The sequence below is a fragment of the Sinohyriopsis cumingii genome, chromosome 15 (genome assembly GCF_028554795.1).
Source record: "Sinohyriopsis cumingii isolate HCF-2022 chromosome 15, ASM2855479v2, whole genome shotgun sequence".
NCBI classification, from domain to species: Eukaryota; Metazoa; Mollusca; class Bivalvia; order Unionida; family Unionidae; genus Sinohyriopsis; species Sinohyriopsis cumingii.
The window spans coordinates 91,017,270-91,035,206 of record NC_142975.1 but is presented as its reverse complement, the minus strand read 5'-3'; the positions used below and the strand labels follow the sequence as shown (position 1 = coordinate 91,035,206).

Here is a 17,937-nt window from a genome sequence, read left to right as displayed (position 1 = left end):
GCCTAATGATTCTTAGACATTATTGGGAATCAATGATAAATATTCACAATAATTTTTAAAATGGATCATAAATTGTATTTTCACAGACATTATCAAACAAGATTTAGGTTTTTCTTGTCCTTATATTCTTTCTTGCATACAAAGCCTAATCCATGATGGCATCACTTAAGTCTTTTTCATTTCACTGAAACGTTTGTTGAGATTTCACAAATATTTTGACCAAAACCTTCATTGAAATTGTGGTGAGATCTCACTTAAATTTCACTGAAATATTTGTGAGATTTCACTAAAATTTTGATCATTATATAGTATTTTACTGAAGTTTTAGTAGTTTTTCATGCATTTCAGAAGGTTTCAATTTAATAATGGATATGAATTAAACAGGATTTTATTAACCAAGGTGATATTAAGTGTGCATGAAAAAATATACAGATGTTGTAATTATATGACATCCAAGGCAAGAGATATGGGAGTTAATAATAAAGACTTTCTTTAGAGAAGGTAACTCAGTTAGTTAGAACTAATCTATCTTGAGCCTTCTCTGTTATGTACAATATATTTAATATATACTACATGAAGTGAAGAATCAGGCTTGACACTAAATAATTAAGTAATTTTAAAAATTCAAATTATCAAGCCTGGAACACATGCACAGGCATCTGTGAAAACATAAACATATAGAAAATATAAAATATTAATCTGCACTGAAAAATTCAACTATGAAAATAATACAAAATTACAGAAAAGCACCCATTTGAGACATGAAAAGAAGAAATGCTAGGAGCTTGCCTCATATCATTTGTACTGCAGACTTGATTTTTCATTAATGTGCAAACTATGATGATGTTGTGGTCTCTTGAATTAGTCCTTGTTCCATAAGCAGACATGACAAACATTCATCATGATACAATTACTCTTATTTTACACTGAATTCTAACACACCTAGAATATTTTGATAATATACACAATAATGCTTCATGATATTGAAAGATGATTCTACGTGTGGGCCAAGAAAATTCTGCAAAGATATGACGATCTTTGATAAACATGGGTATTTGGCAACAATTCCCACCACTGATCTTTACATTGTCCTCCTTAAATTCATTCTGGAAGTTAATCAGTTTTGAGTTATATAACTTCGAAATTATCCTGGTTCAATTCCTTGTCCTATTTAGCACATTAGCCAGTACTGTGAAGCTCTTTATGGCACGCAAAACAAAATGCTAATCCTGGCATTCAGTTTTGATACAGATTGACCAATTACATTCCCATCAACTTTGTATTCAAGCTATTCTCATTGCCACACATTTTTCAAATGCTTATTCAATCTCGTATTCTGTTCAAAAATTTGAATCGCCATGTTTAGCATTCCCATCAGTTTCTGTTATGCAACGATTGATTGAGCAAGTACAAAATTTTGACCAATCAGAAAGCTCTTTACAGAGATCATCTTTTAAATAATAAGCGAAACAATTATTATTAGAAAGCTCATTGCAGAATGGGACCAGATAGAGCATTATTAAACTGTATCAAGGCAAATCAGATTTAGCTCAGGAGAAAAGTGAAATTCTGATTTAAAACAGAAAACAAGAAAACTTGTTTGAGGGCATTTAAATCCAGTTTAAGTTAGACAAAAATACAGCAACAACAAGAACAAAATTTGAAAAAGAAATATAACAAGGAAAGATGTTGAAAGAAGTTATTGTGCCCAAAGTAAACAATAAAATTACAGCTATCTGAAACAGGAAATACAAATGCTGCTGGAAATCATTCAAATTGTACAAGAAACAAAAAATAAATTTTATTATATCTTATTGATATTTTTTACTGAAATGTCAGTGATATTACAATCACAAAATAGCACTTTAATTTTAGAATTTGTGACAAACTCTCAGTGAAATTTCAATAACAAAACTTCACTGATATTTTCAGAAATTTTGGCAGAATTTCCTAAAATACCATAATTTTAGTGAAAAAGGACATTTGAATGAATGTCAGAAATGTTGACTGTGATTTTGCTGAAATTTCAGTCACATTTTCACACAAGATTTGAAGTTGCTTCATTTAAATTAGGGGATTCAAGATTGGGCCTTTTCCATGGTTAGAGGATATAATGCTTCTAACCTATTTTAAAACTGAATCCTGTTTGAAGAATTTCAGTATGTGATTGTAACATAGGACAACCTTCTAACCTGCCAGCTGCTAGATTTAAAACCTGCAGAGAATACACATTTGGTCCAGTTGTAACTTAAGTAAGGGTGAGACTTGGCACTACTTTCTTTCAGGGGAGATTACTCTCATCTGACTTGCATTTAGGTGGGCAGAAAAATTTAAAAATCTTCATGAGAGGGCTAGATTTGTGAGATACTGTTCTTCTAAGGTATTATGATTGGGTAAGTGTTACTGAAGAAACATTTTTTGCCAAATAATGGTTTCTGCAAGTCTAATAATTTCCTTGGTTTACTGTTCATATTTTTATAAAAAGAATTTATCTTCAAAGAGGTTTTGGAAATTCTATGCATTTACATTTTTAGATCTTATTATTTGATAGTCAGTAGATAGTCAGTGATGTGCTGATGTGTTGTTAAACCCTAATATTGACTTACGTCCATACATGAATATTGTTCTTATTTCAGGTTTTGTTGCAGTGATAAGCAGTGTATTCCTGCTTTTTGGAGAAACCAATCTATATGCTGGAGAATGGTGGGCTGTAGTAATAGCATTAGTGATTGGAGTGTCCATAATCATTATGTTTGTTTCGATATTCTGCCAGCCACAAAATCAAACGAAACTGTCTTTTAAGGTCAGTCCAAAGTTGCATTATTTGTTGTATCATCACTAGCATTATGATAAATAGGTATCACTTTTTTGGCACTGACATCATCAAGACTGTCAAAGGTTTCAGTTTAAATTTCTGCAAGCCAGATGCAGGGAGTGGGTGGGTATGTGGATGCTGGAATGAATGAATGCATGGATGCAGGTTAGACACTGATTTCTGCAGAACATTTGTTTTTTTATAGCCTATCTGCCAATACAGCAAGGGATCAGTAGACCTTTTTAATAAGAACAATTTCAAAAAATAATGCAACTTTTAAATTGAGCCTTATGATTTTAAATTTTGATCTGTTGATTTATTCCTCACACCACCCTCATGTGACTTTCAAAGAAATAAGATGAGCAAGTTTTATGTTTTTAATTGAAATTATTTAATGACGTGAAATTATTAAATCTTTTTAAACGTTTCATAAAAAGGAACACATTTGTTAAATGTGTACATGATGTGTATTTGTTTAGAACTTTTGCTTAGCAGCTGTTTCATTAGGCACTGAGTTTAAAGAGGTTATTGTTATGACTGGTCGGCCTGGTGTCAGGATAATGTGACTGGGTGGGATATGATGCTGTATGTCTGCGGCATGACATCACTGTAAACTGCCACACTGCAGACATTATAGTTTTATGACTAAGATTGTTAAAGCTACATTAAAAATCCCAACACAAACACAGAGAACTTTTGACAAATGTTACGGCCGCACAAGTGTTGAAATTACAAAAGTTTACATGACTATTTTTAATGGAAGCTTAATTGCAGACATTTTCATGGCTATTTGTAATGGAAGCTTAAATACAGAAGTTTACATGACTATTTCTAATGGAAGCTTAAATACAGAAGTTTGCATGACTATTTGTAATGGAAGCTTAATTGCAGACATTTTCATGGCTATTTGTAATGGAAGCTTGAATACAGAAGTTTACATGACTATTTCTAATGGAAGCTTAATTGCAGACATTTTCATGGCTATTTCTAATGGAAGCTTAAATACAGAAATTTACATGACTATTTATAATGGAAGCTTAAATACCGAAGTTTACATGACTATTTCTAATGGAAGCTTAAATACCGAAGTTTACATGACTGTTTCTAAGTGAAGCTTAAATACAGAAGTTTACATGACTATTTATAATGGAAGCTGTGAAGATAAGTATTTTGGAGGTGGGTGGGATGGATTGTACACTAAGAACTGTGAGCCACTACTTCAGAGTGAAGATAAGTATTTTGGAGGTGGGTGGGATGGATTGTACACTAAGAACCCTGAGTCACTACTTCAGAGTGAAGATAAGTATTTTGGAAATGGATGGAATGGATTGTACACTAAGAACCGTGAGCCACTACTTCAGAGTGAAGATAAGTATTTTGGAGGTGGGTGGGATGGATTGTACACTAAGAACCGTGAGCCACTACTTCAGAGTGAAGATAAGTATTTTGGAGGTGGGTGGGATGGATTGTACACTAAGAACCCTGAGTCACTACTTCAGAGTGAAGATAAGTATTTTGGAGGTGGGTGGGATGGATTGTACACTAAGAACCGTGAGCCACTACTTCAGAGTGAAGATAAGTATTTTGGAGGTGGGTGGGATGGATTGTACACTAAGAACCCTGAGTCACTACTTCAGAGTGAAGATAAGTATTTTGGAAATGGATGGAATGGATTGTACACTAAGAACCGTGAGCCACTACTTCAGAGTGAAGATAAGTATTTTGGAGGTGGGTGGGATGGATTGTACACTAAGAACCCTGAGTCACTACTTCAGAGTGAAGATAAGTATTTTGGAAATGGATGGAATGGATTGTACACTAAGAACCGTTAGCCACTACTTCAGAGTGAAGATAAGTATTTTGGAGGTGGGTGGGATGGATTGTACACTAAGAACCATGAGCCACTACTTCAGAGTGAAGATAAGTATTTTGGAGGTGGGTGGGATGGATTGTACACTAAGAACCCTGAGTCACTACTTCAGGGTGAAGATAAGTATTATGGAGGTGGGTGGAATGGATTGTACACTAAGAACCGTTAGCCACTACTTCAGAGTGAAGATAAGTATTTTGGAGGTGGGTGGGATGGATTGTACACTAAGAACCGTGAGCCACTACTTCAGAGTGAAGATAAGTATTTTGGAGGTGGGTGGGATGGATTGTACACTAAGAACCCTGAGTCACTACTTCAGAGTGAAGATAAGTATTTTGGAAATGGATGGAATGGATTGTACACTAAGAACCGTGAGCCACTACTTCAGAGTGAAGATAAGTATTTTGGAGGTGGGTGGGATGGATTGTACACTAAGAACCCTGAGTCACTACTTCAGAGTGAAGATAAGTATTTTGGAAGTGGGTGGGATGGATTGTACACTAAGAACCCTGAGTCACTACTTCAGAGTGAAGATAAGTATTTTGGAGGTGGGTGGGATGGATTGTACACTAAGAACCCTGAGTCACTACTTCAGAGTGAAGATAAGTATTTTGGAAATGGATGGGATGGATTAGGTTTGGTTTGATTGTTGGAATATGCGCTAAAAAGTGGTGGGTTTGTCATAGCATTGCATTTGATCTTGCACAATAATAATACCAAAAATGTTACAAATTTTATAGGTACCATGGTTACCACTTTTACCAATGATCAGCATATTTGTCAACATTTTCTTGATGCTGAGGTTGTCTTACCAGACATGGATCAGGTTTGGAGTCTGGATGTTTATAGGTTAGTCGGCAATTTCAATTCAACCTTACCAAACTCCTGCTTGCTATCCACTGAATGTATATGGACTCCTTTTCACTCTTTGCTCATTATCTATAAAACTCAGATGGACTCTTTGCACTTTATGTTCTTTATTTACAAAAACTCAGATGGACTCTTTGCATTCTATGCTCTTTATTTCCAAAAACTCTGATGGACGTTTTTGCACACAATACAACAAAACCCTTTTCTTTGAAATTTTATAAAAGCTGTTTGTTACAAACTTTGAAGAAAATAAGTGAAAAAATACAAATTTCTTTACAACATAAAGCATGGGGAGGGGAGGGGAATATAATAAAAACAAAAGATTACCATATCCATTATAATAGAAGTTCCATGCACTTGAATACATTATATACTTAAGTTGGTGAAACAGGCTGTGCATTTAGTATTACATGAGACTTGTTTCCGATGAGCATCCTTGAATTTGATCTGTAAGCTGATGTGTTGTTACCATTTATTTGTTGAGGTGATATGCAAACAAAATAGACCCTGATGTACCAGCATATTATGCATCAGCAGATCAGGGTCTGTGTTGTTTGTTCTACTAATTACTCCTAACAAATTGTGTTGACCCAGATCTTCACATAATGCAGTTTGCATTTGGACTTTATATATGATAACTTCTGATTCACTTGTGTAAGCACAAAGCTTGTTGAATTATTGCTTAGGAATTTATTTTTTTAAGGTTTAGTTGCTGTAATAATTTTAAACTTGGAAAATATGGTTGTATGTCAAAAGTTTGTACCCAGATAGCCTAGGAGTTCCTCACATGCTTGGATATGCACTGTTCACTGGCATGATACTGTGTTCCACAGAACACTTGTTTTATAAACACTTTTTACAGTACCTTTAAAAATGCACATTGGAAATTCTCATTTATATCTAATAGTGTAAGGCAATCTAATTTCTTTTGATTCTTCTGCTTTCATTATTTGTTTGATATTTAAAAATGGAAGAAATGGAAAAATAGATACTAGGCAGAAAGTAAAAGGTCAAACACTACCTTTGTTTGCCTAGATTTCAGTTAGAACGAACCTCTGTCTTCAAAAAGGAACTCTGAAAGGTTAGCAGTAATAATATTAAGTTTAAAATCCCTTATACTATTGCTTCATGTTCTGTCCAAATTCCTTTTGCATGCATACCTCAGTCAAGCACTATATATTACACTTATCACATCTCCGACCGACTTTCCTTGCAGGCTTTCTGATATACTTTACCTATGGCATACACCACAGCTCTGAAGCCAAGCCACATGCAATACCATTTGAATTAGAACAGGAAACCAGCCAAGAATATGAAGAGGAAGAAATATTAAAAGAAAATTGATCTGACTATCGCCATGTTATTTTATCACTGATGCTATACAAATTAATGTTCTATCGTTTATATTTTACATGTTTAATATCATCCAATGATGTTGACCATGCAAGACCATGGGTGTAATATGTAAGGCACATATTATACCATTGTCATCAACTTTGCACTTGTTGATTAAACAAGCCAAACATAATGATCTTTTTTTCATGGGATACAAAAGAATCTTTCATTTGTGCATCTTTCTTAAGAGATTTATAAATTTTAAAGAAGTTCATACAAAAGTTCATACAAAATGGGCAATAATGTAAAAACCAACATTTCATGTATATTTTTGTATTGCTTTTATTTGTATTATAATCTTAATATTTTATTTTAGATATTTATAATTGTTACTTAGATATATATCAATGCCACTTTGGTGGTTATTGGGTATATCACTCATAAAACTAAAATTGAGTGAAATTAGATTTCACTTAACTAATTGTGTATCTTTCAACTTTAAATGATAATCATTTAAATTTAAAATTCAAAATTGTTTTTGTGTCTTGAAGCAAAATCATTTTCTCTACATTTTTATTAGCCTTGGAGATACTGTTTCTGCTGAGGACCTCTTTACATTTGGTGTACCCACACCAGACCAGACATTTTTCACTTTGTAATTGGTACAAAGCATAGTATTGAATGTCTCCGCAAATTACATGTTTCTTATGGAACCTTGTTTCAATCATGTTTTCAAACAGTTTAATAGAGTTTGTTTCAACAAGTTAATCAATTATATATGAGAGAATACTTCTCTGTATTGACTATGATGATGGCCTAAGCTAATAATTGTCACATTTTTCAGTGAAGGTTTTGCAGATTTTCTCTCGTTTTCATGACATTTATTGCATCTTTCTGATATTATGTCAATGCTTGGTTTTATACAAGAAATATACAAGCATGCACCTTATCAATTGTGATAGTAGAATTGAGACTTTTTTACCTTTCTTGATTACATAATAAGCAAGTAGATTCTTTTATAATCAATATTGTAAGTGGCACCAGACAGTAATATTAGATTGGACATTTAAATCAGCTATTTACACAAATGTAATCACAGAGACATCAGTCTTTTGAGGGGAAGAGAAATGTGCATAATGGTATGCATACTGGAAAGAAGAAAATAAAGGAATTTATCTGTTTTATTTGAGTGAAATATGTGTATATGATTCTTATCTTGGTACAAAAGCTTTTCAGTTTTCCATCTACAGCAGTAAAATTTGACTTAGCCTTGGTACAAAAGCTTTTCAGTTTTCCATCTACAGCAGTAAAATTTGACTTAGCCTTGGTACAAAAGCTTTTCAGTTTTCCATCTACAGCAGTAAAATTTGACTTAGCCTTGGTACAAAAGCTTTTCGATTTTCCATATCTACATCAGTAAAATTTGACTTAGCCTTGGTACAAAAGCTTTTCAGTTTTACATATACAGCAGTGCATGATTTAATCTGTTCTATTTTTTTTGAATGTCTTTTATTCCTACAGCTATTTGTGGCAGTAGATTTTCTCTGTTTTCTTATTCCCCAAAATATTTTGGAGGAAAATTTTGGGATTATATTAATCTGCTGATGCATTTGTACATAATAGATTGTAGCCATTCCTACATTGTTTAAGGAAGAGAATGGAAGCTTTAGAATATGATCAGGGTGATAGTTAGATGTGCATAGTTATTTCAGAATTTCAAAATAGCTCCTTAGAGGTGAAAGTTGGCAGTGTTGATGACTTTCTGAATATCAGGTAACTAAATTTTTCCAGACATCTTATTTGCAAAAGTACATAACATTTGTGGATGCCAATGTATATTTTTAAGCAAATAAATGAAAGAAAAAAATCAGAATGAATATAAACTAGGAGTGTTTTACCCAAACTCAAAATCATGTGACTAAATAGATGACCATCAGACCTTTAGACTGATTTTATTACCCCAATTATAAACATACTCAGAGTTACTCTAACACAGCTGTCATTTTTTCTTCCTTCTGACTTTAAGGATCATCACCTGTGAGGTAACTAAATCAGAAGATTATTTTTGTGTGCAGGGATCAGCACTCTCTCACCTTACCTGAAGAATTTTTGGTTGTGAACTAGTATGTGGAGAGGGCCAAAATAATAATTGTTTCAAGACAATCAAAATATCATCCTTTATAATGAAATATCAGAACTGCAACTGGTATTATTTATTTGTAAAAGAAAACAACACAATATTATGACAAAGGTGCTCTTTATTTGGAAGGAAGGCTATAGTGCAACCTAGTTTACCTAAACCACTGCCTATTCTTTGAAGAGATTTATTGGTGCAAAAGTTTAATGGGGTTTGTATTTAGTATTTATCTGAATTTGAAAAATTGACTCAGGGTGATCCAATTGTACTTAATCTCATACAGAAGATATTCAAGTAAAAAAGTATATTGCTGCTACACAAAATCTGGCTACTCCAAATGCTCATGTCTATTCCTGACACACTTTGCACAGTTTAGTCAAACATTTCATTCTAACCAAGGATGGGTATAAAGTCTGACCAGCTTTTACAAAACATTATGGACATAAAGTTAACATGCACTTGATTTGATCAATGCTTTTGATATCTGAAATGGCTTCAGTTCTGATGTACAATCACACTTTCATCCATCTATCCTTTGCATGGTCTCTTCCAAACCAACTAGGCAGTAATACACCAAACTGCTTATGCACATAAAATGTACAAGAAGGTTTAGATGTCATTCTTGGCATTAACGGGGGGGGGGGGAAGCTCCAGGGAGACTCAAAATGAAGAATATGTAAAATTTCCAGTTTACAATTAAAATTGGTTAATGTAAGCCATAAGGAAAGGAAAATGTATGTAACTGCTTATTTCTTACTGGGTCAGAGTGAGCGGATACAAAACTTGTAAATGTCACAATAGACATTTATCAGTGACATCCCATGCAAAGTTGCCAGTAAGTGTCATAATTTACATCTGATAGTGACATCCTATGCAAAATTACCAGTACATGTCACAGTTGACATTTAACAGTGACATCCCTTGCAAAGTTGCCAACAGATGTCACAATGTGGCACAATGGTAACAGTCATTTCAGTCAGTGTCTTAAACACATATATGCATGCCTAAAATAACTGTTACATATACTGACAATGCAATGACTGCTGTTGACACTGTAAATGTCACAAATGCGAGTAAATGTCACAGGTGACATTGAATAACAGGTTTTAAATCCAGTGACAGATGTTTTTAAAAATATGTTCTCTTCACTGCTAAAACACAGAAATAGATAATTATATAAAAAAATAGGTATGTGTACACATCTGTCTCATAAAACATCATAGGAAAAAAGACAATATGCATAGACAAACAGAAACACAGACACATAGACTAAAGAAAACACGGATAATCCCAGAATCTCCATACAAGAGCTGATTTATTGACATAAACCCCTAGCACAGAATTCTTTTTTTCAATCTGAAATTAGATTTAATTTTAATAAGATTGAATTTGTGCTTAAACAATAGTAATTGTCACAATTTGTTATGCTTGCAGCAATAGTATCATGAGCAAATATCACAATGGTAACTGTCACAATTAAGTTCCTTTACTGATAACACCACTTGCTGAGTCAACTGATAATATCATATTAGGACAGTTACCAGCAAGACATGAACCAATTAGTTTTGCAGATGTCAATATCACTTTAAGGCATTTACTGGATTTTTCAAAACATTTTGGTGCTCTAAAGTGGGGATGGTGGCTGTGGTCATTTGGGATATTGGAGTCAAAAACTTGATTATTATAAATCCTGACAGCCTATTTATTTACTTCATTTGGAAGTGTTATTGTCCCTGATTGCCTGCACTTCTATCTGTGTTTTACTTTTTTGAAGTGTGCCAATAATTGTTGGATGTACACTAAATTTGGGATGCATTATTATATTTAGCGACCTTCCATGCTTTTGATTTGCAGTGTGCCACATCATTGACAGGAGTTATGGCCCCTGGTTGCCCATCCACCAGACTTGGTTTCCACAGTTTAAGTTGCCAACCTTTGTTGGATTTCAACAAAATTTAGTTTTCAGTATTATATTCATAAGGCCTTGAGCAAAATTGATTTTCAGTGTTCAACAACATCATTTACATGACTTAGGGCCTCTTGATTTTCTGTTCCTCTGACTTTTGTTTCTGCATCATAAATTAATAAATGTTTGTTGGATATCAATATTATAAAATTTGGTATGTGTTTTGATATTGATAAGACATTGAATTTTATCACGTCATTTGTAGGAGTTGTGCCCTCTGATATCTGAAAGGCGGACTTGAGTTTCTGTAGCATTACTGAGGATTGTTGGATTTCAACCAGAGTTGGCAATCAACTTGGTATTGATGAGGTCTTGACTGTGTTTTATTTCCAGCATTTCACAACATCATCTAGAGCAGTTATGATGACTGATTTCCCATGCTCCAAACGTTTGGTTTATGCAGCTTAATTTGCCTTAAAATTCTTGCATTTGACCCAAATTTAGCATGTACCTTGATACTGATAAGATTTTGAATAATTTTAATTTCTAAAATTCTATTGTGTCGTTTACAGAATCATGGCACTTTTCTTTGATTTTGGCAGTATTACTTTGTCACACATTGTTGAAGATAGACCTTTAAATGAGTTAGAATTTTAGTATTCTTCATTGTGATTTGGAAGAGTTATGGCCCCTGACTGCCCATTCTTCTAACCTTGGTTTATGCAGCGTAACTGTACCAAGAAATGTTGGATCTGAACCAGATTCATCAAGCACATTTATATTGATAAAGCCTTGAATGATTTTGATTTCCAGCATTCTAGTTCCATATCATCTAGAGACATAGCCTAAGACTTCTAACTTTGGGTTCCAAATTCATTTTAAAGACCTTCCAAGTAAATTACACAGAGCGGGGGTTCTTTGCAATGCACATATTGCTCTGATTTCTTTTTCTGGTTTCATTGTTTGTATGTAAGTGAATTGTAGTCAATGGGGCCTGTGAAATGCACCTCATTGTTAATATCTTTTAGTGGTTTTATTGTTAGGGTATGAGTGAATTGTAGTCAGTGGGGTCTATGCAATGTTCCTCATTGTTAAAGTCTTTAGCTGATTTTATTGTTAATGTATGAAATGTCAGTGATAATGTGATAATATTATCTAGATGGATTTGCATCTGTCTCTTTCTTATCTGATTCTTCTAGAAATTAGCAGATCTTATTATCCTTATATCTCTCATTACATTATGAAATAATTGTGATATAAAGACATTATTTTGTCATGTTAGTGATAAAGTGATAATATTATATTGTTGGAATAGAAATTTACATCTTTCACTTTCTTTCTGTGTCTTATTCTGAAAGAAATTCGAAGATATCTTTATCCATATATTTTCTTTTATCTGTTGTTAATTTATGAAATGTAGTGATCAGAGGATTTGTTATTTGAATAGTGATTTGCATCTTGTTTTTCTTTCTTGCTAAATTTTCTTTTTGCGATACAAATTTGCAAACCACTTTGTATTTCATTTTATTTTTATGATAAAAGATAAAATATAAATAATTCAATTTAAATCAGAATGTAACTGTATTAAAACATTTCTCACTTTTCTCAATTATGCAAGAGAAAATACTATAATAATTGCATATTTTTGAAACATTAATGACAGTTTTTGTATTCAAGTGAACAAAGTGCAATTTTTGACAAATTTATTATTGGTATATTAAACAAGTCACTGGTGAGAATCCACTATGCTAACCACCAATGACTGCCTGTGATAACATTTCATCATTTCTCATGAATATGCATAAATCTTTTTAACTGTTATTGTGATTCCAAGTTAAATTTTATTAGAAGGTTGACCCAGCATGACCTGTCATATTGAATGAGTGAGCCAATCAGATTTTGTCTTGCAAACAGTCAATGAGCAGTTGATAAGAGTTAATTTCCATTTATGTAGGAGAGCTTATTTTGTTGGCTAATGGATGATGTAATTTTATTTATGCATATTCATGAGAAATGAGGAAGTCTTATTGCAGGTAGTGACAGGTGAAAAGAGAATGTTGCAAAGTTTCATTTGTGGCTTGTGACAATTTGTATTTATATGAATGTCATTATATCCTTGACTTTCATTGTTTGTTATCTCCATACGTTTGTGTTCAGAATATTGTGTTACCTATCATACATTTTTCAGTCTGTCTTGTCCATCTGTCTGCTACTACAGTATTATATCATGGTAACCATTATTGTTGGCTTTCTGTCCTGAGGTTCCTAGGTGGTGGTCAGAGATCAAATGTACAAACGTCAATCACACTGATATCTTTAAATATCTTTTCATGAAATGTAATATTATGTGAATGCACTTATTTTCACAGATATAAATTTTTGTGTTAATGCATAAAGAAATCACATTGTTATCAATATTTAAATTTGGGGATGTGATCTCATTGTTTTTAAATAAGAATAATTTTCATCTAGATCGTTAATTTCATTGTGAATGTCAAGCACAGCATTGATGAAAATTAATACATGGCAGATGTTTTTAAAACTGAGAGCATTCAATGAGAGCAGGATGACAAATGCTAATTTCGTGATGGATTTAAGGTTATAATCCTGGAATCAGTTCAGTGGGTGAGTGGGCAGTTAATATAAAATAAAACACATGGATATTGTAATGATAACTTGAATACATCTCTGGGTTTGAACACTTGGGATGTACCATAAATCACAACAGTTTAGCATAAAATACAAGCAATATAGTGAGCAAACTAATTTTCATGAGAAAAGCCATATATATATATATATATATATATATATATATATATATATATATATATATATATATATATATATATATATATAAATAATATGTATATATATATATATATATATATATATATATATATATATATATTGGAAATCCAAGCATCTACCTAGACAGACAGTGCTGAAGGTGGATACATGGATATAGATGTTATCTTCTACCATTTCATATAGGTGTCATAGACCAGAAGAGCTATGGGATGTCTGTTGTTCAATGTCTGGTTGTCCATTAGCACAAGATTTTTATTGCAACTTCTCATAAACTACTTGTAGGATTGTCATTAATCTTTACACACACACACACACACACATTCATCCCTTGGTCTGGATGGTCTAGAATAAAAATTGTTTTGCTCAGACATCTTTTAAATTGTGTTGATCTGTTATCGAATATGGCCACAGTTGCAGCCATCTAAAAATCTTGTTGTTACTTCTCAGAAAATCAGCAGTAAGGTCATGACCTCACTTCAAATATGACTGCCATATTGACCTTTTTGAAAATCTTGTTATTGTTGCTTTTGTTGGAAGGATAACAGGTCCTGTCGACATGGGGATTTCACCAGATGACTTATGAAAGTGGTTCTGGTCTGACGACCAATCTGGCCACCATGGCAGATATCTTGAAAATCTTGTTCTTGCTACTTCTGAAATGATTTTCACTTGGATTTTCACCAAAAGACTTCAAAGATGCCTAGTTGGTTCTAAATGAAAATGGTGCCGATCTTTTATGCATTGTTGTTGCCATTGGAGCTAATTTAAAACTCTTTTTATTGATAAAAATTGTCAGACATGGTTTCAACACTTGGTGTTTAAAAAAAGAATTAGTCCTGTCTTGAATTCCTTTTGGACCAGTAGAGCATCTGTTTTAAGTGCAAGAATGTATATTTGCTTGTAACAATAAAACCCAGATTTATTTATTATTTAGTAATTTGCTAAAATGTATATGCATAAATTAAGGATTCACTAAAATTAAGATTTGTAAATATTGATTGACAGTATGATTTTTATGAGTCTGGGTGTGTTAGCATGAGTCTGGGTGTGTTAGCATGAGTCTGGGTGTGTTAGCATGAGTCTGGGTGTATTGGCATGAGTGTGGGTGTGTTGGTATGAGTCTGGGTGTGTTGGCATTTGGGGTTTTAACATGAGTTTGGGTGTGTTAGCTTGTGTCTGGGTGTGTTGGCATGAGTTTGGATATGTTGGCATGAGTTTGGGTATGTTGGCATGAGTCTGGGTGTGTTGCATTGAATCTAGGTTTGTTGGTACAAGTCTTGATGTGCCAGTCTATCAGTACAAACTTGGTCTGTCAGTATGAGTCTGGGTCTGTCAGTATGAATTTGGGTCTGTCAGTGTGAGTCTGGATCAGTCAGTATGAGTTTGTGTGTGTTGACATGAGTCTGATTGTGTAAGCATAAGTTTGGGTCTGTCAGCTTCAGTCTGGGTCTGTCAGTGTTAATCTGCATGTATCAGGATGAGTGGGTCTGTCAGTGTTAATATGTGTGTGTCATGATGAGTTTTGGTCTCATCATTGTGAGACTGGGTTTATCATCATTTGTTGTGTCTTTCTGTAATGAACATGGATCAATAATTAGCTTATTTTTTTTTTCATCTTTGTGTTTATATAGTTTACAATTTATAAATTTGGTTTTGTCACTGCAGTTTAATGAATAAATCATCTAAAACTGCTTGAAGTACTTTCTGTTGGGGACACAATGTAATTGATGGCAAAACTGAATTAAATGTCAATCAATAAAATCAACAACTTAATATGATGAATTGATATACAATGTACTTTGATTAACAAAAGAGAGAGAGAGAGAGATTACTTTTAATTGGTTTAATCTAATTTGAAGAGCAATGTATCATAAGAATTTACAGATTTGCTTAACAAGAAACTATAGGAATCCTATTGTTAAATGGAAAGAAAGGTCAAAGTTCAAGGCCATATTCAATACCAGTAAATAAGTATGAGTTCTTAATTAGGTTACATGGATTATTGCTATAATCATTGGATTGGATAATAATTGGATTACTGCTATAATCACTAGATTGGATAATAATTGGATTACTACTATAATTACTGAATTGGATAATAATTTGATTACTGCTATAATCACTAGATTGGATAATAATTGGATTACTACTATAATCACTAGATTGGATAATAATTGGATTACTGCTGTAATCACTAGATTGGATAATAATTGGATTACTACTATAATTACTGAATTGGATAATAATTTGATTACTGCTATAATCACTAGATTGGATAATAATTGGATTACTACTATAATCACTAGATTGGATAATAATTGGATTACTACTATAATTACTGAATTGGATAATAATTTGATTACTGCTATAATCACTAGATTGGATAATAATTGGATTACTACTATAATCACTAGATTGGATAATAATTTGATTACTGCTATAATCACTAGATTGGATAATAATTGGATTACTGCTATAATCACTAGATTGGATAATAATTGGATTACTACTATAATTACTGAATTGGATAATAATTGGATTACTGCTATAATCACTAGATTGGATAATAATTGGATTACTACTATAATCACTAGATTGGATAATAATTGGATTACTACTATAATTACTGAATTGGATAATAATTGGATTACTGCTATAATCACTAGATTGGATAATAATTGGATTACTACTATAATTACTGAATTGGATAATAATTGGATTACTGCTATAATCACTAGGTTGGATAATAATTGGATTACTACTATAATTACTGAATTGGATAATAATTGGATTACTACTATAATTACTGAATTGGATAATAATTGGATTACTGCTATAATCACTAGATTGGATAATAATTGGATTACTACTATAATTACTAGATTGGATAATAATTGGATTACTGCTATAATCACTAGATTGGATAATAATTGGATTGCTACTATAATCACTGTATTGGAAAATTATTGGATTATTGCGATAATCACTAGATTGGATAATACTTGGATTACTGAGATTACTGTTATACTTATTCCTACTGTGGGTGACTGATATGTAGACACATAGATGAGATAATACATAGTATAAAAAAAATCCTTTTAAATATAATATCTCATCTTTAGTCTTTGAACATAACAAATTTATTAAAATTAGAAATGGAAAATTTGCAAAGATGGTAGCAGAATATATCTTCTTGTTTTATATTTTCTCAGTACATTTATGTATATAAACACTGTGCATTTGCATATGTCAGTTTAAATATGTTTTATCAACTACTTTATGACATTCTGCATCACAGGTGTTTTTAGCCTTATATTATTTTTTATTCTGTTTTCAGGTTTTTTTATTTATTTTGGATATGGGATACGCAATAGCTCCCAGGGCTTGCAGAAACATTTGTTTAATCACCCACATGGGGATGAATCAGATACATCCATTAAAGATCACACAGATGGACCTGTCAATGAAAACAGCAAGCTGCTTGGTTTCAAAGTTTAACTCCTATGACATGCTTAATTTAATATTTTGGAATTAAAAGATATCTTTTGTAATTGTCTTATTTTTTGTTTCATTTTACCATCCTCTCATCCGCTGTGATGCCTTTTCTTAGGGAGAATTAAATGTAATGTGAAGGAGACAAGAAAATGCTTGCAACCTTGTAATTTGCAAGTCTTTAAACAATAGTTAGGTAATATGGATGCCAATAGTAGGCAATCTGAATGCCAGTAATAATCAATATGGATGCAACAGTAAGGCAATATGGATGCCAATAGTAAGGCAGTTGGAAGTGAATAGTAATCAATATGGATGCCAAATTTATAGAGACTTGGACTTATATAGGCTAATACTTTGAAGATTAGAGAGCTCACTTTGTCTGACACCGTATCACTTTGTCTGACACCGTACATATTATGTGTCCATGAAGTTCCCTGTCATTTGAGACTGAGATTAAGGGATGAAACTTGGCATACTTATCACCATAATGTGTCTTATACTACATTGTGGGTCCCATCTTCAAGGTCAAGGACAGATCTTAATATACATTTTAATTACTTTCCCTTAGGTTCCATAACTTGAAAACTATTTGAGATTTGTGTACATATAAATCTTTATGGAGTTCTATGTTTAAAGGCCATTGTTATTGCTCGATATGTTAAGTTTTCTATCACCCTTTACCTTCCACTTTAAAACTTTTG

General features: G+C 32.7%; 1 protein-coding gene across 4 annotated transcripts in view; it reads left to right on the top strand.

Annotated features, from left to right (window-relative positions):
- Window positions 1–17,292, top strand: part of LOC149782288 (cationic amino acid transporter 2-like) — an 82,030-nt gene extending 64,738 nt beyond the window's left edge. For 3 of the 4 annotated variants that reach the window (XM_089933665.1, XM_089933666.1, XM_089933667.1), the window contains exons 14-16: window positions 2,637–2,803; window positions 5,426–5,534; window positions 17,079–17,292. In XM_089933665.1, coding sequence (XP_089789791.1) covers window positions 2,637–2,803; window positions 5,426–5,534; window positions 17,079–17,239 — 437 coding nt within the window. In that variant the 3' untranslated portion in view covers window positions 17,240–17,292. Of the gene's footprint in view, window positions 1–2,636; window positions 2,804–5,425; window positions 5,535–6,771 lie in introns of all 4 variants that reach the window. The other variant, XM_089933668.1, reaches the window with a different exon arrangement.
- Window positions 17,293–17,937: the final 645 nt, after the last annotated feature.